This window comes from Glycine soja, chromosome 7 (assembly GCF_004193775.1).
Source record: "Glycine soja cultivar W05 chromosome 7, ASM419377v2, whole genome shotgun sequence".
Taxonomy (NCBI): Eukaryota; Viridiplantae; Streptophyta; class Magnoliopsida; order Fabales; family Fabaceae; genus Glycine; species Glycine soja.
In genome coordinates, this window is record NC_041008.1 from 7,654,571 (window position 1) to 7,679,832 (window position 25,262).

The 25,262-nt window shown below is 31.7% G+C and overlaps 3 protein-coding genes across 4 annotated transcripts; 2 read left to right on the plus strand and 1 right to left on the minus strand.

The window, feature by feature from the left end:
- The first annotated feature begins 1,000 nt into the window (after positions 1-1,000).
- Positions 1,001-7,175, plus strand: LOC114418524 (glyoxylate/hydroxypyruvate reductase HPR3-like). Of its 2 annotated transcripts, none has more exons than XM_028383930.1 (2): positions 1,001-1,571; positions 3,251-7,175. In XM_028383930.1, the coding sequence occupies exons 1-2, from the start codon at positions 1,080-1,082 to the stop codon at positions 3,767-3,769; spliced, it is 1,011 nt and encodes a 336-aa protein (XP_028239731.1). In that variant the 5' UTR covers positions 1,001-1,079; the 3' UTR covers positions 3,770-7,175. The 2 variants fall into 2 exon arrangements, with proteins under 2 accessions (XP_028239731.1, XP_028239732.1); XM_028383931.1 differs by having other exon boundaries at positions 1,001-1,532.
- A 319-nt stretch (positions 7,176-7,494) lies between these two features.
- LOC114418523 (UTP:RNA uridylyltransferase 1-like) lies at positions 7,495-12,931 on the minus strand. The gene is made up of 6 exons (XM_028383929.1): positions 11,687-12,931; positions 10,983-11,354; positions 9,095-9,318; positions 8,852-8,915; positions 8,183-8,379; positions 7,495-7,912 (listed from the first exon to the last, which is right to left on the minus strand). Exons 1-6 carry the CDS (start codon positions 12,815-12,817, stop codon positions 7,702-7,704), a joined length of 2,199 nt encoding a protein of 732 aa, XP_028239730.1. The 5' UTR covers positions 12,818-12,931; the 3' UTR covers positions 7,495-7,701.
- An 8,861-nt stretch (positions 12,932-21,792) lies between these two features.
- On the plus strand, positions 21,793-23,857 carry LOC114417778 (probable carboxylesterase 9). Its single transcript, XM_028382842.1, has 2 exons — positions 21,793-22,394; positions 23,274-23,857. The coding sequence occupies exons 1-2, from the start codon at positions 21,864-21,866 to the stop codon at positions 23,700-23,702; spliced, it is 960 nt and encodes a 319-aa protein (XP_028238643.1). The 5' UTR covers positions 21,793-21,863; the 3' UTR covers positions 23,703-23,857.
- Positions 23,858-25,262: the final 1,405 nt, after the last annotated feature.

Consider the following 25,262-nt stretch of genomic DNA (forward strand, 5'->3'; position numbering starts at 1 on the left):
ACTTTATGTCATCTGGTTATTGCATGAAGTGAGACAAATTGATCAAACTAGGTTAGTTTTAGAAACTATTTCTCAAAACGGGTCTCTTTTTTCAAAGCGTTCTGTCATCACTACGAACAAAACACCACGTGGCAGCATGGCATGCGTTTCGCCATTGGTGTTGGCGAAACATGCTGCAACTTTTTCCAGTGTGGCATGGGTCTTGTCACTGGTGCTGGCGAAATAAGCTTGATAGGGTTTCGCCAGTGCCACTAGCGAAACAGGTACAGGTACGAAAAATTAATTTTGCTTGTAAATTCAAAACGGGTGTAACTTTTAATACAAATGTTCGTTTGAGGTCCATAATATGTCAAAATGCTCAAAATTGAACGAGGAATCCCCTGACAAAAATATCACACACTAGTTATTTTTGTTCAAGTTTTGTTATTCTCTAATAATGGAAAAATCAGGTGGTTAAATCTTAAATCCTATTTTTCACCTACTTAGAAGTATTTTTTGGAAAAATGAGTTGGAAAAATCGGGTGGTTAAATCTTAAATCCTATTTTTCACCTACTTAGAGGTATTTTTTGGAAAAATGAGTTGATCAAATCCCCTTCGCCTATGGAATTCCCGTTCAATTTTGAGCATTTTGACATATTATGGACCTCAAGCGAACATTTCTATCAAAAGTTACACCCGTTTTAAATTTACAAGCAAAATTAATTTTCCGTACCTGTACCTGTTTCGCTAGTGCCGCTAGTGGCACTAGCGAAACCCTATCAAGCTTATTTCGCCAACATCAGTGACAAGACCCATGCCACACTGAAAAAAAATTGCAGCATGTTTCGCTAACACCAATGGCGAAACGCATATCATGTTGTCACGTGGTGTTTTATTCGTAGTGATAGTAGAACGCTTTGAAAAAATAGACCCCCTCCAACAATAGTTTGTAAAAAGTTGCGTTTAAAGAAATAATTTCTAAAACTAATAAATTTGGTCAATTTGCCCATGAAGTGACACCCCAAAATCACAAAAACTCAATATTAAGCCAAGACCTCATTCATGCACTCTATCTTATCATCTTGACTCACTACCATCAATGGAAGACCAAAACCAGTGTACTACAAGGGACGAACAATTAAAAAACCTTAATCTCCCCAAAGTCCTAATTCACGGTCCCCCAGGTTTTTCCTCTGTTCTCCAACCACCCTTTTCCCAAAAGTTTCATATTTTAAACCACTCTTCTCTTCCCCTGCACAAGTTCGCGGCCACCCACGCCCACCACTGTTCCTCCGTCGCCGCCGTGCTCTGCGACGGCGGCTACCCCGTCACTGCCGACGTCCTCCGCCTCCTCCCTTCGCTCCGCCTTCTCGTCACCGCCAGCGCCGGCACCGATCATGTCGACCTGGAGGAGTGTCGCCGCCTGGGAGTCCGCGTCGCCGGCGCCGGAAACATGTTCTCTGAGGACGTTGCCGACTTAGCGGTGGGTTTGTTGATTGACGTGATGATGAAAATTTCCGCGGCGAATCGGTGTCTGAGAGAACGGATTCTGGTAGTTTCACGGGATTTTCCACTTGCTTCTATTTTTAAGGTTTGCAATTTCGTAATTTTCCACTTGCGAATCGGTGATTAATTTTCAGCTTTTTACGAAATTTATGAAAAATGACAATTATCTTTTCAAAAAGAATCCATCCAATATCATTTATTTGTCTCTTTTATGTGTCATTTTTATTTCTCTTTTTTCCTCACCATTAACAACGCAACATCAACCGAAGCAAAAAGAATATAACAATTAAAAGAAGACTAAATTGTAAACTTAGTTAGCAGGATGGGTTGCTTAAATTTCAGTCTCCTTTATTATAAAAAGAGTTGTTGCTTATGAATAAAAGAAATTGTTACTTAAAAAATAATATTTTAATGAACTAAGTGTAAATAAAAAAAAAAAGTTTAAGAATATGAATTGTTTAAGGGTAGTACTATTGCAGTAAAAAAAAAGTAACACTATTAACTAGTATTAAGACAAAATGTTGGTAAATTGTTTAAAAGTGATGTGGTACAGTGAAACTTACTTTTGACTACTTAAAAATTTAAAGTGAGTTACTCAAATGAGCATCATTGGATAACATCTTATTAGTGATAAACAAAATCAAAAGAAAAAATAATTCATTTCGTCTATAAAATATTTTTTGTCTTATTATATATGATTCTAAAACTTTCAATGTTAATATGTTATTTATTCTATCCAGTAATGATTCATTTGAGAGTGAAAATTACTTTTCGTTTTATTGTTTTCTATAGGTCCAGGAGGAGATCGTTACTCTTGATTTTTTTAAAGGTAGTGGTCTTTGGGATGAATATTTAGATACAACGCAACACCACGAAAATTTGAATATATATCAGATCAACTTTGTCGATGACAAAAATTTGAAATTGACTCTGCACCAAGCAGAATTAACTCGAGGACAAGGACCTTATTCGATTTTGAAATTTTAGTATCTAGTCGAATTTGAGATGCAAAAATACTATTAATATTACGTTCATCTAAGGTAAAATGAGTTCAAATTCTTACAACAAGATTTTAAGTTTAAGTTTATAAATAAAACAAATATAATTAAAAGGTAAGACTTATTAAAGATAACCAACTAAATTCTTTTATGAAAATTAATCATCAATAAAAAATTAATCATCAATAAAATTAATAGATATTTTAAGTCTACCATATGCTAAAAACAAAACAAAAAATGAGAAAAAAGAAAGCATTGGTAATACTCTCCCACACAGTAGATATAGTTTTATAAAAACACCAGCAATCATGAATTCATGATCAAAAAATAACATGTGAATATGAAATTTCATTGAATGCTAGTTGTGGAAATCAGTTTTGTACAACAAAAGTGGAAGGGCGCGCTTGGTTTGGAGAACTTAATGTCCGCTCAAAAGTAAAACTAATAAAGTTTCTTGTTTAATTTAGTTAAATTTGATTATAAATCGAGTTTTACTTCAATGTAAGTTTGAAGCTCGATTCGAAATAAAACGAAAATGAGAATTACTTACAAACTCAATTTGCAAAATGAAATTAATTTAAATTAAATTTGTAAACTTCAATTTCAGTCTATTTTTGACACTTGTATATAAAAAAGATAAGAAGAAAAAGTAAGTGAAAAATAAAGACTATCACATGCAATGTTAATTTTTTTTTTATGTTTAAATGCATGCTTATGCTTTATTTTGAATCATTAATTGTAAGCATAAAATTGATGTCTGTTTCAGTTGACAGGAAAGAAAGTTGGAATTGTTGGTCTGGGAAAAATTGGCTTAGAAGTGGCACATAGGCTTGAGGCTTTTGGTTGCATGATATCATACAACTCTAGGAGCAAAAAAACCTTTGTTTCCTACCCTTTCTATTCTAGTGTTGTTGAGCTTGCCACTAACAACAATGTACTTGTTCTTTGTTGTGCTCTTAATGACCAAACGAGGCACATGATCAACAGAGAAGTCATGTTGGCACTGGGAAAAGGAGGAATTATCGTGAATGTGGCAAGAGGGGCTTTGATATATGAAAAGGAATTGTTGAGGTGTTTGATGGAAAGGGAAATTGGAGGTGCTGGTTTGGATGTGTTTGAGAATGAACCTCTTGTGTGTGAAGAGTTCTTTTCGTTGGATAATGTAGTTCTATCTCCACATGCAGGTTTTTCCACGTTAGAGTCTCATGATGGTATTTGTCAACTTGTGGGACGCAATTTAGAAGCTTTTTTCTCTAACAAGCCTCTAATTACTCCAATCATATAGTTGATTTAGTGCATGCTTGGACACTCCAACTCATTGATAGGAATCACGTTTCGGACGTGGAACTTATAATTATTAGCTTGTCAAAATCACATTCAAGATATGAAAAATCACATATAAAATGTGGAACAAAACACAGTATTGATTGTTTCTCACATTTTTGTCTACCCCCTCGATGAATCCTTCTTGGATAAATTGTTTTACTTGGTTGGTTTGAGAAAACATATATTGGGTAAATGTATATACTTAGTGAAATTTGTGATGTTTCTTGCTGTCACATTTTCTATTCGAATTTCAACCATATATTCTCTACTTAGGCAAATTGTTAATTATTAATAATGCACATTCAGAATCTAAAATTCTGCATACATGCGGGCATATGTGAATAAGGTTTGGGATTTTTTTCGTTATTTTGCTTGTATTGTGCAAATTAACATTACTACATGAAAACCCAAAACCAGTGTACTACTAGGAAAGTAAGAATGTGTCACATGAGAGAGAGAGAGGTAGAGAGAGTGAGAGGTTATGTGATTGGGGTTCAATACCAGGGTAGTGAACGTCAGAAACCCCATGGGAAGCAAAATAGTAACATCACAACATACTTCTCCTGATTTCTAGATGATTTTGAAAAGTTTGATCTATGGAAGGTATTCCAAAGGTGGGGGAGAGTTTGGGACATCTTTATAGCTTATAGAAGAGACAAAGGGGGTCATAGATATGGGTTTGTCTGCTTCTTGGAGGTCTCCAATGTGCTTTGGCTTGAAAAACAACTTGATACTATTTGGATTAGGAAGGTGAAGATGCATGTTAACCTTCCTAAATACAGAAAAGGAAAAGGAATTATGAAGGAGTAGTAGTATGAACAAAACAAATAGCAAAAGGACTCCAACTATGGACCAGCAGGGGAGGAATCTACCTCCTACCACCAACCTGCTTTCAACAATAGGAAATCAACGTTTCCCCAGAGAAGCAAATATACATTCACACAACATATAGTAAGGGTTCCATGTCTTGTGAAAACATAACTCAAGGCAAAATGCAACATGTACAACCTAAGAAGATCTGGTTACCAAAACTAGTGGAGCATGAAGATTCTCAAGCTAAGTATAAACAGGCAGCGAGGTGGAATGGATGCACTATAAATGTACAAGAAAACAATCACTAGTTAGAGGATTGTATGGTGGGTAGATTGAGAGAAATAGCAGATTTTGATATAGCCTTTATAGGTGGCTCTGAAGGCATCGAAATGTCCTACCTTGGTGATGACTTGATACTAATCAAAGGTTTGAATGTAAAAGAAGTTGAAGATATGTTGCAACAGGCAGATGATAGCTTCCTTCAGTAGAGAAATGGAGCCCAACCATTCTCACATCACACAGACTATCTTGGGTGAGGTGCTTCGGTGTCCCATTGAATGTGTGGAACAAATAATATGAGGAAGAAACAAATAATATGAGGAGGATTGATTATGCGCAACTCCTCATTAAGGATTAACGGGAACATTCAGCAAGTGGACCTGATTCTTATTATTGATGCACGTGAGATAGGGGACGTGTCTCCTGTTAGGCCCTTACCAATCCTAATTCTCCTGTTGGTGCAACCTCAAACGAGTATATTGGTTTGGAAGATTTGGGATTCTCTTTCGAAAGGGGCACAGAGAAATCCTTTTAAAACCAAATCACAAGTGCTATCTTCCTCTTCCTCTAGTGAATTAAAACAAAGGACTAACAATGGAGGGGGGAACAGATTTACTGCAATTAAAAGGTTGACTAGAGTGATTACTGGAAATGATGGCCATGTAGAAGATGAAGACATCAAAAGAAGAAACAAGATGTTCTTGATGGAGGTCACTTATGATGTGGACCACAGAGAAATTATCAAGCTGCTAGCTACCTTAGAACTCAAAGATGAAGAATATATTCAAAAGGTGAAGATTAGCAAAACTGGAGGTGCTGCCTCTGGTTCTTGATGAAGATACTTTCTTTTAATGTGAGAGGCCTAGGTGACAAGGCCAAATGGAGGGTAATTAGTAGTTTAGTAATCAATAAGGAGGTGGACTTTTTGGCTATTCAGGAAAGGATGTGAACGGTATGCTTTGCTCAACACTTTTTGGGAGTGGAAATTTAGGTTGGGTACATAAGCCAGCAGTTAATTGAGTAGGGGGTATCCTATGTATTTGGAATAAAGACTCACTTGACATCTCATCTTGGGTTTTTCGCAATAGTTTTGTGTAGGTAGAGGGCAGGTGGTTACAAGGGCGACACTCTATCACCTTGATAACGATCTATGCACATGTAAACTGTCCTTAAGGAAAGTTGCATGGAACAATATCATCCAGAGAAGAAGAGCTTCTAGTTCTAAACTCTAGTGTATTTTGGGGGAATTTAACAACATAAGAAGGGAATCTGAGAGGCAAGAGAATAATATGGTGTCAACTTCTTCTTCCTCCGCAGAATGTAGAGCATTTAATCACTTTATTTCGGAAGCAGAACTTGAAGATGTACCATCAGTTGGGAGAATGTTCACTTGGTACAAGCCTAATGGGATGATTAAGAGCAGAATCAACAGGTTCCTTGTAAGCAGAAGTTGGTTTGATATCTGGCCGGTAGCGACACAGTGCATTATGGACAGAAACATACCAAAACATTGCCTGATTCTACTGACAGATATGATCACTAATTGGGGGCCCAAACCGTTCAGAGTCCCGAACTATTGGTTTCTTGATAAATCTTTTCAGAGGAGTTGTTGGGAAATTATGGCAGGAACAATAGACAATAGGATGGGGTGCATTTGTACTGAAGGAGAAATTAAAAGGGACCAAAGAGGGTTTGAAAGAGTGGAGCAGGGTACACTTTGGAGATATTCAGAGGAGAATCAAAGATACAGTGGTTGAACTAAATGCCTTGGATATTAAGGAGGAAGCTCTACCTTTGACCGATGGTGAGAAACAAAGAATAATAGAATTGCAAGACATCTTTTGGTTGGTATCCAGACAAAATGAATCCTTATTGATGCAGAAGTCTAGATCCAAATGGTTATTGGAGGGAGATACTAACTCTAAATATTTCCACTCATTAATCAACTGGGAAGAGGAGGAAGAACTCTTTAAGAGGTCTTTATGTGGATGGCATATGGATTGACTCCCCACTACAAGTCAAGGCAGAAGTCAGATCATTCTTTCAGGAAAGATTCCAGGAGCCACACTACCAAAGGCCACTTCTTAAAAAAGACATGCTACATTCATATTTTTCTAAGTCTTGTTTCACGATTATTTGAGTTGTCTTTACTTAGACTATGCCCTTTGAAGGTATAAATATGAAGCAGCAGTATTCTATCTGGTCTTTGATATCTTCGTTGTATGCCCACTAACTTTGGTATATTTAAAATTTTCAGGTGATATTTGATGTTATATTTCTATAATTTGTAACTACTTAACATTTTCAATCAGTGCTATCAATATCAAGGGGTTCTTAAGCCAACAACTTGTTTTTGGAGCCTAACATTTGCACCTATAAGAGGAAAATAGGGCAATAAGTTAACATTTTAAAAAATTTCTGGTGATATTTTAATTAACCTCTTGTAGACACCAAAACCACACTCCAATTCCAGAATGCATGCCATACAAATTAAACCCGTACCAGAAGACCATGAAATTGATAGAATAATTTCATTGTGACTATATAATTAATTACTCACCAGCCATTTAATACCTTGGAGCTCGTTCAACGTAACAGAAAATTCTTGCCTTTCAAATAAAAGATCAAAGAAGCCAAAAAGTTCTTTACATTGAGATGGCATATTTAAAACCCTAACTAATAAATACACTTATAAACATGATACTAGTTAATATACGAGATGTGAGGCAAAAGAAGCCTTACCAGCTGAGTGTCCATTACCTCACCTATAAAATCTATATTCAAAACAAAATAGTCAATTTAACTGGGAACATAGGGCTCAAAAAGTTTAATACATGGATTTGGATCATTCTGCATAATTTCAGCAGCACGCTCAAACTCTTCCCTGAGAACTTTGATGCTATGTTTATCTACCACTCGACCTAGATCATGAGATATTTCAAAAGGATCCTCTATACATATCAAATGGCGATCATTACCAATCCTTCTCGTCCAGTCCTTCTCTCGCTTGCTACGCCAAAAAAGAGCATCATATATTCAATTAAATGAAAAAACAACTTGTCTGAACCCCTACACTTGTCTAGATTATAAAGTCAGCATGAAAATTTTAAATCAACAAAGCATACCCCATCCCTGAGTTTGTTAACAATGTTAGATGTTAGTATCCCCCCCCCCCCCCCCCCCCCCCCAAAAAAAAAAAAAAAGAAAAGAAAAGGCAAACAGTTACTAATGGAACATAAAAGGAAACTAGAAAATATTCACAGATACCGAGTTCTCTTACCTGATTATGCTTCCAGTGCGTACAGATATAACAGTATTTGCATAATCATGACAATATGCCCAATAATGGAAAAATCCCCGCACAAGTTGAGCAATTGATTCCTTGTTATGACGACCAAAATCACTAAGTTTTTCAACTTGATCAAAGTAAGCACAATGAATATCGTCCACAGTTACAGAATATGTTGTCTCCATCTCCTACATAGAAAGTAGTATTCAATCATTAAATACATTTACAAAATTAGCTATATGATGTACAAACTTTATTCAAGTGATATTTGATGGAATTCTTAATGAGGAAGAATTAATTATCTTTGATTTGAATACTGCAAAAATGTTATTCCGATGGTATAATACTATTAGCCATGCCATTGGTAAAGCAGTTTCCTCAGAAAAAAAGTGTTTTTCCAATAACAACTATCAAGCTTTGCTACAGCACAAACTTCTTAAGTGCTTTTGCATCGAATTGCATGGAAAATGAAAAGAAACCAAGAATCTTGGTTAAATTAATTTTCTCATTCTATGGAAAATGGACACACTAACCATTATGTTCAGATAAAAATAAAGGATACTTCTGAAACATGAATAGCATAAACAATGACTTTCTAAAATGGCTACATACAGATATATCTCAATATTCGAATACAAGAGTGAAAACTGAAGTACACACCTGCAAGCATGGAAGGATAGCAGGTCTTCTCATTTGTAAAAAATGAATGCACATCAAAACATACCTGAAATTAAAATCATATTTTATTTTTTACGAATAATATCCAGTCACCACATTTATCTGAACTTCAATTGTTCAATCAAGTCTATTTTGATTTTTGTGAATATTAACATTACTTGCCTAAATTAGATAAAGGCAAAGCAAAATCTTTTTAAACAAGAAAAGTATCAGAAGTTAACTTACGCATAGCTAGACAAGGTCCCATGGTAAGTTTCATTGACTCTTCTTGACTTAGCCCAATGTTTAATAATGAAAGCCAGCTGACGCAACCTTGGATCTATGTGTGCATAATCCCGAAGAAGCTTGGTATTCACAACAGCTAGGAGATTGTTAATGCATATGTCACAAGATATTCCTGTCACTGGATCCATGAGCTTTACTATGGGAACACGTGCACGCGTCAATGCCTATAAACAAACTCAAATTAAGGACTCCCAAGAACATTTCAATTTAATTACTTCAAATGAATGTTTCCAAAAGCAGTAAGCCAGCAGCAATTAGCTTCTTCTAGGAAAACTTCAGTCAGTCAATTACCAATCATTTGTGTAATATTCCCAATTTATTAATCCACTTTTCTTTTGGTTATTACTTCTCCGTTTTTTCTAGATTTCAAAAGATTGGCCATGATGTTTAACTCATCATACAACTCTTTTAACCATGTCATAATTCTCCTAATATATCCAAATCTTATTTTTTTTCTCACGAAGTTCTATTTCATATCAAAAATTAATTAATTTAAGAACTTTTTCTTTTCTCACTCCTTTTATCCTATCTTTTATCATTTTCTTCTTTCGTATCCGAGTTTTTTATCATCCCTCAACACATCCTTGGCATACCAACACATTGGTAAAACCTACAGTACACAGCATTCAAGAAACTTCCTATGGAAAGTGCCTTCTTGTTACGCGTGTACACAAGCACTTATTTAACAACTATAAAATATGACTAAAATCAGTAAAACAATAAACATTCCTCCAAATCAGAAACGAACAAGAAATTAAATAACACTAGAACATCAAGCATGCAATCTTCAACCAAATTTATAAAGATGAAGATTCACCATAATAGACACCATCTAGTTTTTGAAACCTTTTTTCTTCCTTTTAAGTTTCTATGGGGTACACCTATCAAACCAAACAAAGGATTAGAGATGCTAAGGAAGAAAAGACGGTGAAGAGACTCCAATAGAGGCAAAGAATTATGATGACTAACCCTGGATTGAACATTAGTCCCATAGTTAGCCCAAAGACCAAAGCTTGTGGGGATACCTCCAAGTTCCACCGGGGAGCCAAAGACACCCTAATTACGGTGGTTACCGAAAAAAAATAGGGAAAGAATAACAGAGAGAACATGTTGGTCTAGACAATAGCAATGATCAGTGAGGCCAATAGCTTCTGTACAAGTCTATAGATGGGCACTTTATAAGCAATCCATAAGTTAGAAAGTAATCAAAGCATCAAAGACTGCAAAAAAACACCATATTATGTCCAACATCCATGCCAAGAAAATATAGTAAAAATAATGTCAGAAGATTCCCTTCAATAAACCTCTTTATTAGCTTTTCAATGAGAAATACATAATCAAGTAACCTTAGGTTTTTAATGCTTGGATAATGACTACATTAGAGTCAGGGGTTTCTTTATTGGATATGCAAGGAGGCTAGCAGGCTCTCCTTACTGTATGGATTCATTGTTGTTTGTCCCCATGTTTATATTCTCTCATTACCATTACAAAAATATTAAGCCTCATATACTCTCATTGCCTGTGGGGATGTATTTAGTGAACAATAACTAACAAAAACCCTAGCAATGTCTACCAAATAGAGACTATTTTTCCATCATCTACGACAGAATTCAAGGTCAATCTCCCTGTAGCAAATATTCTAAATTTTTCTTCATATTAGACAAAAGTCATTACATCTCCTTTATGAAATTTTCTTAGTATGATTATAAGCAGCTCCTGCTTTCCTAAACAGTTAATGAACATGTTTTCATATAAGTAAATATATGTCAATGAATACAAACTACCAAGATAAACAATAGCAATAAAGAAAGCATAGCAATCTTCTCACCTGCACATTCTGCAGATTATCTGATTGCAAAATATCCGCCAATTTCATTATAATCTTAGATTTTTCCATGTCTGCTTCCTCAATAGCAAGGCAAACATCAATGTCACTTTTAGAAACACCAAACGAATTAGCACATGATCCATAGAGATAAAGCTTAGCTGTTGGCCATTCTTTGCTAACTAACTTCTCCAATAACGCCACTAATTTCTTTTGCTTCAGTTTTTCTTCTTCAGGAGGTATTAGAGACCCATATATTGCAAGGAAAGGAACATTAAAAACATCAATGTCCCTTCGACACATCATCTGCCTTCTGTACATTCTTCCCCGCTGGCTCATGATCTGCTGCCCTCTTGAATCCGACAATCTAACATCCTGATAATAAATGCTGCAAGTGTAAGTAACCCTCATAATTTAAGAATCCTTTACTTTTCACACTATGAGAAAACAAATAAAAACCACATGAACCTCATAATTTGATAACAGGTAGATAACTGTAAAACTCAATAATCTATCTAGGTTTTTTAACAAACGGTCCCTCAGCGTTCAAGCAAATTTAAATTAATAAAAAAAAAAAAAAACTCCATTGTATTATCAACAAATAATAGTTCTCAAAGTACTTGATGGAATTTAGTTGAAAAATTAGCTTTTAAGAATGATTTAACAATCCATAGCTACAAGCAACATCAATAAATATAACTATTGACCTTCTCTCGACGGCGTTGCCTCAAGTTAGTCCTGTCATCAGACTCATCCTTTACCAACAAGGAATCAGCCAACTGCTCCCCAAGGACATCAACATCAGCACCCCCTCCACCAGACTCAGGAACACCCTCCATCCTCAACCTCCCAATTTCCTTATGTTTACCATCCCTACCACCAACTTCACCAATGCCAGCATCATTTCCCGAACCCGAATGGAGGTGACTCCCGGCCGGCGGCCCGGGGCGATCAAGCTGATCAACAAGCCCCATTTTATGGCCCACATTGCCTCTAACATTGCTCCTCTCACCAGACACCATTCTCCCACCTTCCCTCCTATCATACAAATTCTCATTCCTACCCTCCAAACCCTTCCCTCTAGTCCTGTTCCCAAACCCTGGTGGAACCCTACTTGTCTCAGGGGGTAACGAACCACCAGCCCTATAACCCCCAAGTCCTCTTCTTTCTCTCTCCACAGCATCATGGTTACCTTGAACAACCACATTCCCACTCGAATTTGAAGTGGGGTGATCCACTCTGTTGAACTTCAAATTGAGCAACGAGTCACCACCATTGGAGGAAACTTCGGCGGCGGAATACGCAACCGTGGGTAAAGACCCGAACTGCAGCTTCAGTTCATGCTGCTGCTGCTGCTGTTGATGATGATGATGAACGAAACCATCGACCTTGTTGTTATTATTATTGTTGTTGTGGCTTTCTTCAATTGGAAAACCTAGATTTCGCAGATCATGGGCGAGGTTAATGTTAGCGTTGACGCCGTTAGCGACGGAGTTAGGGGTGATGGGGAAGTGGGTCCGAGGAGGGGGAAACGCATTATGGGGCAACCCGAAGAAGTTCGGAGGGTAAAGCGGAGATGAAGAGAGAGAGTGGGACCAGGGTGGTGGGAGATGGTGAGGGTGAGGTTGGTGGTGGTGGTGGTGGGGATGATCGGCGGAGAGGATTTGCCACAGCGGCGGCGCAACGGGGATCGTAGGACCGATGGCGGCGACGGCGGGATCTATCGCCGGAGACTGAGGCGGCGGGTGGGGGTGGGGCTGGTGGGGGCGCTGTTGGATGAGAGAGAGGAGGAACTCGCCGCCGTTGGACGGCGGCAAGTCACCTCCACCGCCGTTCATTGAGGCGGGTCGCGACGGGGAGAGGGTGACGTGGCAGTTTGGGTTGCAGGTTGGAAGGAAAGAGAGTCTTGTAGAGAGAAACTTAAGAGGGGAAGTTTGTGAATGGGAGTGTGTGACTGACTTTATATAAAAATATAAAAAGTTTTGTGGAAATTTTGGTTTTAATGGGAAAAAAAATCATCTTAGTTGCTAATCCTTATCTTATCTTATTGATATTTGGTAAAGGATACTCTTAACTTCTTAAGAGAGTTTTAAAGTAGCTAATGCTTAATGAATATCCAAAGTATACTACTAATTATTTATAAGATTTTAATTTTCATGAAATTATACTTTATAGTATAAAAAATTATCATACTCGAGTAACACGTTACCTAAAAAAAATATTGAAATAACTTCGTTAACAACACATAAGGAGTGTTTGTAAAACATGACTTAAGTTCATTTTTCATATAATATAACCTTAAGGAGGAACCAAGATCGAGGAGGACTTAAAACTGTTATAGAAAATATTTTTGAACTATCATTTGTTTAACAAGTATTCTTAGAAGATTGATTAAAAATCTAAAAGAATATAATATTTATTATAAAAACAATAGAAAAGTATAAAAAAAAAAGTTATAAATCACATAACTTTATGTATTCTAATAGAAAGATTTTTCTTTTTAACTTTTAATATCTTAAGGACACTGATTAATATTTGTGTTAAATTATTATGATAGTTAATAAATACAAGTGAAAATTAATAAGATAACAATCTTTATATTTTTAATTGAGTTTAATAGTTATACATTCAGTTTACAATTTAATACTAATTAGTCAAGTTTGGTGATATTATAATTTAACAAAAAAAAATATATTATGAATGTATTTTTTAAGATAATTCTCATTAAAGGTAATAAATTTATCACATATTTATATTATGGATAAAGAAAATATCTCATTTAAAAATTGTTTTTATCTCCACTTTTATATAGACATCTTTGTTCCTTTAAATCAACTTGTTAAGACATAATGTTATTATTTCTTTTTCTTCATTCGTCTTTCACTTTTGTTATTTGTATTTTTTTCTTTTTTATTACATTTTCATTTTTTTTCCGTTTTCTGAAAATTCATTTTGTTTAGATTCAAAAGAATAAATATTATGTGTTAATTATAACAATGCATTCAAGATCCATTTTTTTTACTATTGTTTAGGTGTTGTCCAAGTGTCACATTGATAAATGCTAGAAAACAATTTAACACATTTGATACAATTCAAACTTTCATGATCACCAATGATAGCATACTCTATGCTTCAAGCAAGAAAGAAGTAGCAAAGAATTATCTTGTTATATCTTTAATCTTTTCTATCATCTATTGTCATATTTCTTTTATTTTTTTTTATCTGATCAAGTGTTTGGTTTCTCTTTCTCATATTAATCAATATTGTTTTAAAATATATTACTAACTCATAATAATCAGAAATGTTTTTTCAATTTGAAAATCTTAGTTTCCTTTATTTTTTTTTATTTTAATTTTAATTTCAACTTGAAATCCTTATGGTGTGTTTGATTTGTATTTTCATTTTCTATTTTCATTTACTGAAAACTATTTTCATTTTCAAAAGATTAAGATTCTGAAAACATGTTTGGTTTGACTTCTTATTTTTTGTTTTCATGAAATAAAAACACTGAAAATTTATGATATATTGATTTCTTGTTTTTTTGTATTTTTATATTTGTTTAAAATTACATTCATTGTCATCGCGTTTCCATTTTACCCTAAATGAGATTCATGTATTCGACTGAAAATGAGATTGTTATTTCTTGTTTTCATTTTCACTGAAAATATTTTTAAAAATCCACCAAATACATTTTCATGAAAACAAAAAATAACTAAACCAAACACCCCCTTAGTTTACTCTCATTTAAATTTGAAATCAACTTTTATTATAAAAAAAAATTCTAATTTCTTTTTATTCTTCATTTATTTTTGTTATCGTTTTCTTCATCATCTATTGTAATATTTTATCTTTTTCTTCATCTATTTTATTTTATCTTGTCAACTTTATGATCTCTTTTTATATTAATAAATGTTTTTTAATATATTGCTAAATCATAACAATCAAATTTTTTTTTCAATTTGGAATCTTTTTCTTTAATTTTTTCATTGTTAATTTCTAATTTGAAATCAAATTTTTTAATCCATAAAGAATTATGATTTATTTTCAATTTCTTTGTTAAATAACGAGTAGTAATGCATGTGACAAAATTCAGTAAATGATTTTGTAGGATTGTTCATGTGTAGTTGTTGAGTTTGTAGTGTTATTTGTTATTATTTTTGCTCTTTCCAAAAAGATTCTCAATTTAAATAAGATGTTTTTATAGAATATATACTTTCAAGTGAAAGAATATATATTTTTTAAAATTGAAAACCTTTTTTTTATATAAAAAAAAACTTATGTGTTACTCTAGAAATAGTTGTTTCCAATTCAATTTCCTGAAAGTTTTTCAATTTCTTCAACATTTTTTTCTAATTATTTGTTTCTCTTGAGTCTCTTTAGAAAAATAATAAAGATAACTAATTTTAAATTGACTTTTTTCTACGTACTGTTTTCAGAATTGTAAGTGGTCAAAAAATAAATCAAAAAAATAATAATTAAAAGAAACAAAATGAATTAAATCAAATAATAAAATTAACACATACATCAATACATAATAATATGTTAATTTCAGCACATGAAAACACCGTAACAACACACAAAAATGCAGACGCATAGACTCTATGATCTATGAGGCCATGTTTCCGCTAGTATATTTCATAGTAATCTGTTATTAAAATATTGTTTGTGTACATCCTATTTTTTATTTTTAATATATATTTTCTTAAATTTTATTTTTAATTATTATTAAATAATATGATAAGTGTGGATTTTATTTAGTTTGCTTTCGAGAAATAAGTTTAAAAACACTCTTTTAGAAAATTGACAAAAATAAATTAATATTACTTTGTAAATAGGTAGTTCCAAGTTCCAAGTATACATTAAATATTTTTCATAAGATAGGTTTTACTGTGACATAAATAAAGAAATATTATTAATTTTTTTCTTTTCAATATTTTTATTTATTGGAAGATAAAGCACACATTGTTCGAGTTATTATTGGTGAAACCAATATGAAAGTTTTTTTTTAATGCAATATCAAATATAAATTTTTTTATGGATATAAAATATGAAAGTTACTTATAACAAAAAAAAATATTAAAAACTCAAACTATATATTAAAAAATTGGAGGAGAAGTTTGGTAATGTGATTTCGTAAGACTGACTTTTTATTCTTAAAAAAAAGATTGAATTTTTATAAAGTTGTGGAAAGTTTGGATCGTACGAGGTATGGAATGGTGTATTTAAATATAAGATTTGGAAAAAAAAAATAATTTTAGTTAAAATTAATTTTGATGTGAAATGATTTATATTTAGATATTTTTATTATAAAATTAAGTTATAAATAAAATTAAATACAAAATTTTGGATTCAACACAAAAATTATTTAAAATTATTTTAATTTTAGATAAATTTCGAACCTATAATTAATTCTAAATTTTTGTCCAATATAAAATTAAACATATAAAAATATATCTAAAACTAATTTTAGATTCAAAATTAATTCTCCAACATAAAATCAAACACTCAAAAATAATAATACATCCACATTTTCTAATTCCCCAATAATACTTATAATTTTTTTCTATTTCTCTTTTTATTTTCATGTAACTTATAATATTTATATTATTTTTTTCTTTTATCTCTCTATCTTACTGGATGTATAATAGCATATTGGATGTAATACTTTTCCTTTTGTTTTTTATACTTTATCTTTATTGCTAATCTTTATCTTGTTTTACTGTTATTTGATGAAGGATACTCAGGAGTATTTTACTTACTAGAATAGGACAAAAATGTGCTTTATTTAAATAAAAAATGTTACAATGATTATAAGTGGGCTTGATTTTATAAATAAAAAATAATGCTACAAGGATTTATAAAAATATAAATATATTTTTAGTTACTATATTTATCAAAGTCGGGTGTGATTTTAATCTCTTATTAAAGACAAAAAAAATGTGTTTTTTTTATCAAAATGTAAGAACTAAAACATATAAAAATTTTAAAGGGACTAAAACTAATATTCTAAAATATTTTGAGGGTTTAAAAACATATTTTATAATTTATTTTTTGTAATAATTTTTAATTATTCATAAATAATTAACTTGTATTTTTTCATATTTAAAGAGTATTTTATTTTGATCCGTAGAAATTAAATATATCATGATTTTACAACAGAACTAAACCCCTTGATTTAAAGAGTATTGTATGTCATTTATTCTTTTGTATATATTTTTTACGGTGCTATAAATTTTAAATTTTTGAAACAAAAAAACTTTTGGAAATTTTTTATTATATTTATTATATATTTTATTCTTTTATTTCACATATATTGTTAGTAAAAAAAGTAAAATAAGAATTAAACAATCAAAAGAATCTAAATTATATATTGAAATAGATATGTTATAAATTTGAATACGCAAGTCAATTAAAAAATAGAAAACTCACCCTCCCTACTCTTTTAATTAGACATTTTCAATTTTTAATATTTTATTCCATCTTTTTTGTGAATGTATTTTACACACTATTCTTAGTTTCTCACAAAACTAACCATTGAATTTTATCTTTATATTTGTTTTATATGGATCTTTATCTTTATAATATTTTCAACTATATATTTGACCAATCAATCCATGTTATCTCTATCTCTATATTGAATTTTATTTTTTAAAAGAAATTGACAATAGTTTAAAAAACTTTTGTATTACAACTTAAATTATTTATCTAAATATAAAATATAATTTATATGTTTATAGATTTTTATTTATTTACTTTAAATTTTAATTATAATAGAATTTGTTCAGAAATATTTGTTTATTTTGAAATCTTATTTTAACTTTTTTTTATATCTCTTTTCAGTTTCTATTCCATTATTTGTTATTTCTATAGTTTTTTCTTTCTGTTCTATTTTTTTTTCTCTCTTTTATTTTCACTCATACATCCCATCATCTCTTTCTCAAGTTCTTCCTCTTTATGCTATATAGTAAACTGGGTATCTAATGACTTGGTTGTTGCTAATTTGCTATGCATGTATGGGGTTGAATTATCTAGTCGCCCAAAAAGTAAAACAATTAAATGTTAGAACAATAATGATATATAATCACACTATATCACTTCTCATATTTATATTTTTTTAGCAAAATATTCTTTGAATATTCATGTTAATATACACTTAGAAAGAGAAAGAAAAGAAATAAAAAAATGATAAATATAATAAGTATATGATATGATAAGAAAAGAAAAAGAGAAAAATACAAATATGTTTGGTGTCCAAGATATCAATCTATCATATAATATAACTAATTGTTTAGTCCACTAATACGATATGATTTGTTTATCTTATCACACATCTTATTCTATTGGTATAGTATTTTTTATCCTAAGTTGGGAGCTAGGCTAGAAAAACAAGATAAGATAGTATTTCTTATCTTTTCTTCCTCTCACAATTCATCCCTACTACCATCACCATCAATATTGTTACCAATACTACTATTGTTGTCATTAACATTGTCACTATTATTATTACCCTTATAGTATAACAACTTCTATCATCGTCACTATTACACGGATACAAAAAATTTGTCATCATCATCACTATCATCATTCTTACAACTACTATCACCACCACCATTGAAAAATATTTTCAAATGTTGAATAATGTCCCCTGAGGACTTCTTCAATGAGTTGCACCAAACATCTAGGTTGCCTTCCCTTAAACATGCATTAACAAGAATTGTGATAATAAAAGTAGATATGGGCATAGGACAATAGGATTTATGATAATAGTTTTTTTTTATCATGAGATTAGTCTATAGTATTCATCAATTTTATTAATGATTAATCTTCATTGAAAATTAGATTAATCATTTTTAGTGAAATATTTTCTTTCCATCATAATTTTTTCTATTCACAAGATTAACCACTTTTTTTAGTAACCACTTTAAATAAGGTCTCTCATTCTAATCACATTTTTTTAATCCACAAATTCAAACTCAAGATTTTGCTTACTAAACCGAATCCACTTTTGCTCATATCAGCTACTTATTGGTCTATATATGAAAGTTTTATACGATTACAACAAATTGAATTGAAAGCTTTCAGTAAAAATTTAGTGTAAATTAATAACATGGAGAAACATATAAGAATCCAAACCTTGGTCTTTCATTTCTAAAACTCTGCTTCTTTATCACAATGAATTTGGCCTTTGATTTCCTGAGTATAGTTTTTAAAGCCTTCCTTTGCAGCATCCAATTCTTTGGTTTTCAATACTCAAGTTGTTTAATATTCCCCTCAATTACCGAACTACAAAATTCTCGATCCTCATAGTCTCTATCCCTATGGGCAAAATATCTATCCAAGAACTCAAAAAGAGCAATTTCCAATGACATTTTTTTTAACTCCATACGTAGATATTCTTGTTCTTTCATTTCACAACATAGCTCAGACTACAAGCACAAGATCAATTCTCTCATTTGAGCACCTTATATTTGCCTTCTTAGGCTAGTAATCTCGTGTTTCAATCCAATCACGAGTTGAATGTACATACGAAGGAGAAAACATTTGTGTCATTAAGACGTTACTGTCATATACTATTATTACAAGTTTGTTACCACGTTACATTCTAAAACGGTCACAAATGATTATTTTAGAATGTGCGTCGTAAAATGTTTACTTTCTAATAATAATTTGGCGGCTTATCCAAAATAAAATGTTAAATCAATCCATATAATTTAACTAGTATTTAATATGTTTAAGTGAGCAAGAAGAGAATTTTTGCTTTTATTGAATAAGATCTTCATGCACTGCATTGAAAAATATCCACAGGGATTGTGCTAATTAAGTATATATAGCATGTATGACAAGGATGAGCTCTCTATATATAAAAGATAAATGTAACTTTGATAATTATTATATTTTTTTTATAAATTGATTCAATTATAATTAAATTATATTTACATATTACTAAGATTGTTTGTGTTAATTTTGTTAAAATTTAAGAACGGAAAAAAAGTAATTAAATAATTTATATTTTAATATATTTTAAAATGTTTATATTATGTCAATTTTAATTTATATGAATAAGATAACAAATATATTTAAATTAATATTAATATAAAATTATATATATATAATTTATGTGAAAATAACTTTGAATTAAATACTAAATTTTAAAAAATATTATTTAATTAAAAATTATAAAATAATATAATAATTATTAGACCAATATAATTTGATTCTTCAGCTTATATATACACACACGAGGTATTGGAGAAGAATTGATAGAAAACTACAAGGGCAGCTTACCTTCAATTACCTTCTCTGGTTTGCATCAAGTAAAGTGATCGAGAATATAGATTTTTGTTTGTACTTAAACTGCAAATCCATTTCATTGTACCAATTCCACTAATATATCACATCATTCAACATTCAGTGATGTTTCAATCATTAAATTACCATTGTATATATCACCAGTAGTCGCTGCCACTAAATGAACAACTTGGATTTCTTAATTTGTCATTCTCAAGAAATTTTACATGCATGGTGTATATGTATGATATAGTAATTATTAAAAAGCAAATTAATGGGCTTTCCTTTTGGCTGATCAATAGTGTATATACAAGAAAGAAATATATAAAGAAGGTAAAGCGGGGAGGAATCACTGGCAATGAAGCCAAGCTTTTTGCAGTAGATTTTGAAAAAGTTATCAATGTACGACCCCTTTACTGATCACATACAAAAGCAATACTTACTAAATGAAAAATAATATTCAATAGATATCGATGGAATAAAAATCTTAACAGAGAAGTAATTAACTATTGAAAATTAAATCCACATTTTAAAAGGTGGGCCTAAAGAACTTAAATTTACATTTTAGTGTATATACATATATACATATATATATATATATATATATATATATATATATATAAATTATAAACATTCAGATATATAAAAAATTTGGTGTCTAATTACATACATGATACATGTCGCATGCATGCGTCATCTTTTGTGTTTAAGCAATGGTAAAATTATACTCTATTTAGAGGCATATAGAAAAAAAAAGATAGTAAAACTGATAGTTGCGATAAAGAATGCAATAGAAAATAGAAAGAAAAATAAAATGAAAGCGAGATGGAAAGATAAATTTAAGTATAAATTAAGTATTTTTTTATTTTTAAAATACAAGAACTGATAAAATTTGTTATATCTTCAAATCATTTCTTTTGTTTTGGATAAATATTTTTCTAATTAAATAAATTTTATCATATGTCAAACAAATTTTAATTTTTAAATTTACCAATTAATATTTTTTTTCTGGATAACTACTTATCATGAAATATAATCAAAATATATTTTATTTCTCTTTCATCTCATTTCCATTCTATTTCTTTATATTTCTCCTTTTTAATCACTTTATTTATGGCATTTTTATGTTATATATCTCCCTATCTTTTTTTGTCTTCTTAATTATCTTTCTCTTCTTTACATCCATTAATCCACTCTATTTGGAGCGTACCAGCTTCATCATAACTCTATTATATCTTACATAAATTAATCTTATCATGTTAATATTGTAAAATATATTTGAAACTTAATAGTAATATGAAATCTACACCACCAACCCCAATTTTTTAGCAACTCCACGATACACCTACACCCTTTTGCGTAGGAACAGGGAAACCTTTCACGCGCATCTCTACACACACATACACATTTTGTCCATTCACTTGGTGCAAAACGTTACACATGTTAGGCTGACCTACTCTATCGCACCAAGAAAAATTATCATTCACCATACGTGGTTGCATGCATGTGTCATTAACCTAAAACCTAAAACTCACAGTTTCAACATTTTCCATTATATCTTCAACGAAACAACCACACCCAAAGAAAGAAAAAAAAATGTCCAAATTCGATCCCTACACGCACCTTGGCATCACTATCAACCCGGACGGCACTGTCACGCGCGCCGTCAAGACCCCGACCGTCGACGCCAACCCCGACCCATCACCGGGAACCGCCACCGTCAGCAAAGACATAACCCTAGACTCCAATAAAGAAACATGGGTTCGAATTTTCCGACCAACGAGGCTCCCTTCCAACGACAACACGGTGGCGCGGTTGCCCATCGTGATCTACTTCCACAACGGCGGCTTCCTGTTCCTCAGCCCCGCCGCCCCCGGCTGCCACAAAAAATGCACGCAAATCGCCAGCGACTTCCCCTCCATCGTCGTCTCCGCCTCCTACCGCCTCGCTCCGGAGAACCGTCTCCCGGCGATGTACCAGGACGCGCGCGACGCGGTTTTGTGGGTGAAAGAACAAATGAACGACCCCAACGGAGAGCAGTGGCTGAAAGATTATGGAGATGCCTCTAGGGTCTACATTTATGGCTGTGACTCCGGGGCAAACATAGCCTTCAACGTTTCCATGCAGGTTTTTTTCTTATAAGCCAATAATTTTTTTAGCTAAGATCCATCTGAATATATTTACTTATATGAAAAATGAATTAGTATCTCATTAATAGACTTCATTACAAATTAAAAGAATAATTTAAAATAAAAATATTAGTAAATTAGGAAAGACAATGAGTGGAGTGAAATATGTGGCAAGTATAAGTAGTAGTCCTTCCATACTTCATCTCTTCTAGTGTCCTACACTGCTACATGTTAAAAAGATTTTCATGAATTTTATAGTATATACTTCATCTCTTCTAGTGTTTAAGGTTTTGTTACAGCTATTAAAAAATATAATTAATTTTTAAATTTCATAAAATACATTAAGTTATTTTTTAATATATCATTTATCTTTTTAACCAAGGATTCATTTAATTTTATCATATATTATTTTCACTAAATATTAATTAAGGATAGTTTCATAGAAATATTTAATGCGATATTAGTTTTGTAAAATGATATCTAGAACAAGTTTTGTTTTCTAAAATATCATATAATCCGTGCGTGAATATTTGTTAAAATTCAAAATGTTAGACAAAAATTATAAAAAAAGCTAAAAAGTAGATATTTTTGAAACATATATATTTATACAAAAAATAAATTGAGTCATTTATTTTATATATAATTCATAGTATTTTAATAATTTTAAAGTCTGGGTATTTGCGAGTATGAATATTTTACAAATTGTTCTTGCCTCCACCTAATAGTTTATAAAACAAGCATCTTTGAGTTCTTTTGCCATACCCATGATTAATTCATCTTAAAATAGGACTATATTTCTTACAAATAGAAGCAAAATTGCTTTCATTTGTTTGTTATACAAAGGACTAGAAATAATATAGAGCCACTATGCATGCAGGTTGCTGACTTGGATTTAGATCCTTTAAGGATTCGTGGGTTGGTGATGAACCAACCCATGTTTGGAGGGGAAAAGAGAACGGCGTCGGAGCTCAGATATGCGACAGACCAAACGTTGCCTTTGCCGGTGTTGGATGTGATGTGGAATTTGACTTTGCCTAAGGGGACAGACCGTGACCATAGGTATTGCAACCCTATGATGAAGGGACCGCACCTTGATAATGTGAGGAAATTGAGGAAGTGCCTCGTTGTTGGGTACAATGGGGACATCATGGTGGATCGACAACAGGAGTTTGTGACCATGTTGGTCAAGTGTGGGGTGCAGGTGGAAGCTCGGTTTGACCAAGTAGGGTTCCATAATATTGACATGGTGGACGTTGCTAGGGCTAGTTCAATTATAAATATTGCCAAGGACTTTATTCTTGGTTGAGTTGCTTGGTTTGTAAAGCTTTGTAGTTTTGTTAAGTTTTTTTGGTTGAGTCTTTGCTGCAATTTTGAAGTTTTTAAGAATGTTGTTATTATGATTCTGAAGTTTTGTAACCATGTCGATCAGCATGTGCCAATAAGTCAACATTATTTGAGTTATATTAGACTTTTCTTTTAAGGATTAATCTAAATCACTTGTCTGATCCTAATTATGTTGTTATTCTTGTTTCACTAATAAAAAAAAAAATTCATTGAATATAATTCTATTCGTGGGGTAATGTAAGAAAACTGAATGCAAGTAGATACTTTAAAATAATATGTCAATTTTGTGGTTGTGAGACATGAACTGGAACACACAAATAAGGGATATATAAACTTTTTCGTATACACTATCAATATTCATCATTAGAAGCAACATGCAAGAGTCGGATAATAAGACCATGCATGCATCGTGAATTACAAAGAATGGACATATAATTTGAATCCACTCTTAAGATTGTAATTATCATTTATATATTATACATTTAAAAATAATGAAAATAGATTAAATTACAATATAATTTTGATTAATTATTATACCATTTAATTAGATAAAATTTATCGTTACATTAAAAGTTTTTCACAAAAATCATAATATACCAAAAATGATTTAATATCTTATTGAGTTGGATTAAAATGGTCAAAATATATATTTTTCAAGATATTCAAAATTTTACTATTCCAAAAAATCCAAGGAAACCAAAGAAACATATATCAGAGAATTAAACCAACTTGTTAATTTCTACTTAGCTTTTGTTTTGCATTTGAACAGTCCCTAGTGCTGCAAATAAAATAGTGATTTTTTTGCGGTTGAAGGCAAAATCATATAAAATCCCATACAAGCATACAGCAGTGACCAAACTTAACGAGCAAACCTGCAAGTACAGAACAAATGCAAGGAATATTCTGTGCAATTAATAAGCAAAAAACAGAGTGATTTTCCTATGGAATAAACAATACATTCTTTTTTAGCATATTTAATCTTGCGTGAATACTGTAACAAAAACTGCAAGAGAAGGCTAGTACTATTTTTTATATATGGAACATGCTTTTCCGAAAATTCTTGGAAGAAACGAAATTATCATATGCCAAACATTTAGGTTGGAAAGAGAATTGATTTTGCAACCAAGCATAGGCTAACTTGGAATTTTATTTTATTATTAATAGTCCAGCTTCCTCTTGTCAGCCTTATCTTTTACGTAGCACATTAATAGAAGAAATATTTAGTGTAGTTTAGTGAGTAAACCTTCTTCCTAAAAGAAGTCATGACTCCAACCGTGTTATGACCAATAATCAACCTCATGATCTACTTTCTTGTATTTATCAATTGACATATAGTCTAGGGAAAAGGTCTTTTTGGCTACAAAGAACCAAGCTAACAACATGTTTTCCCAAAAAAGTAACAATATTACCACTCCTAATTCTTTTTTCTTCAGCCTTAAAACTGGTACTCAGAAGTTTTGTAGAAACCTAATTTACAATTTTCTTTCATCAAATAGAAGAAAGGTTATTTGTCACAATTTTA

Excerpts from the sequence above, each read along its gene's own strand:
- LOC114418524 (XM_028383930.1), top strand. The coding sequence starts at position 1,080 with ATGGAAGACCAAAACCAGTGTACTACAAGGGACGAACAATTAAAAAAC. Across the intron at positions 1,572-3,250 it reads CACTTGCTTCTATTTTTAAG|TTGACAGGAAAGAAAGTTGG; the intron begins GTTTGCAATTTC and ends TGTCTGTTTCAG.
- LOC114418523 (XM_028383929.1), bottom strand. The coding sequence starts at position 12,817 with ATGAACGGCGGTGGAGGTGACTTGCCGCCGTCCAACGGCGGCGAGTTC. Across the intron at positions 11,355-11,686 it reads GGCAACGCCGTCGAGAGAAG|GATGTTAGATTGTCGGATTC; the intron begins GTCAATAGTTAT and ends ATTTATTATCAG. Across the intron at positions 7,913-8,182 it reads CGCACTGGAAGCATAATCAG|CAAGCGAGAGAAGGACTGGA; the intron begins GTAAGAGAACTC and ends TTTTTGGCGTAG.
- LOC114417778 (XM_028382842.1), top strand. The coding sequence starts at position 21,864 with ATGTCCAAATTCGATCCCTACACGCACCTTGGCATCACTATCAACCCG. Across the intron at positions 22,395-23,273 it reads CCTTCAACGTTTCCATGCAG|GTTGCTGACTTGGATTTAGA; the intron begins GTTTTTTTCTTA and ends CTATGCATGCAG.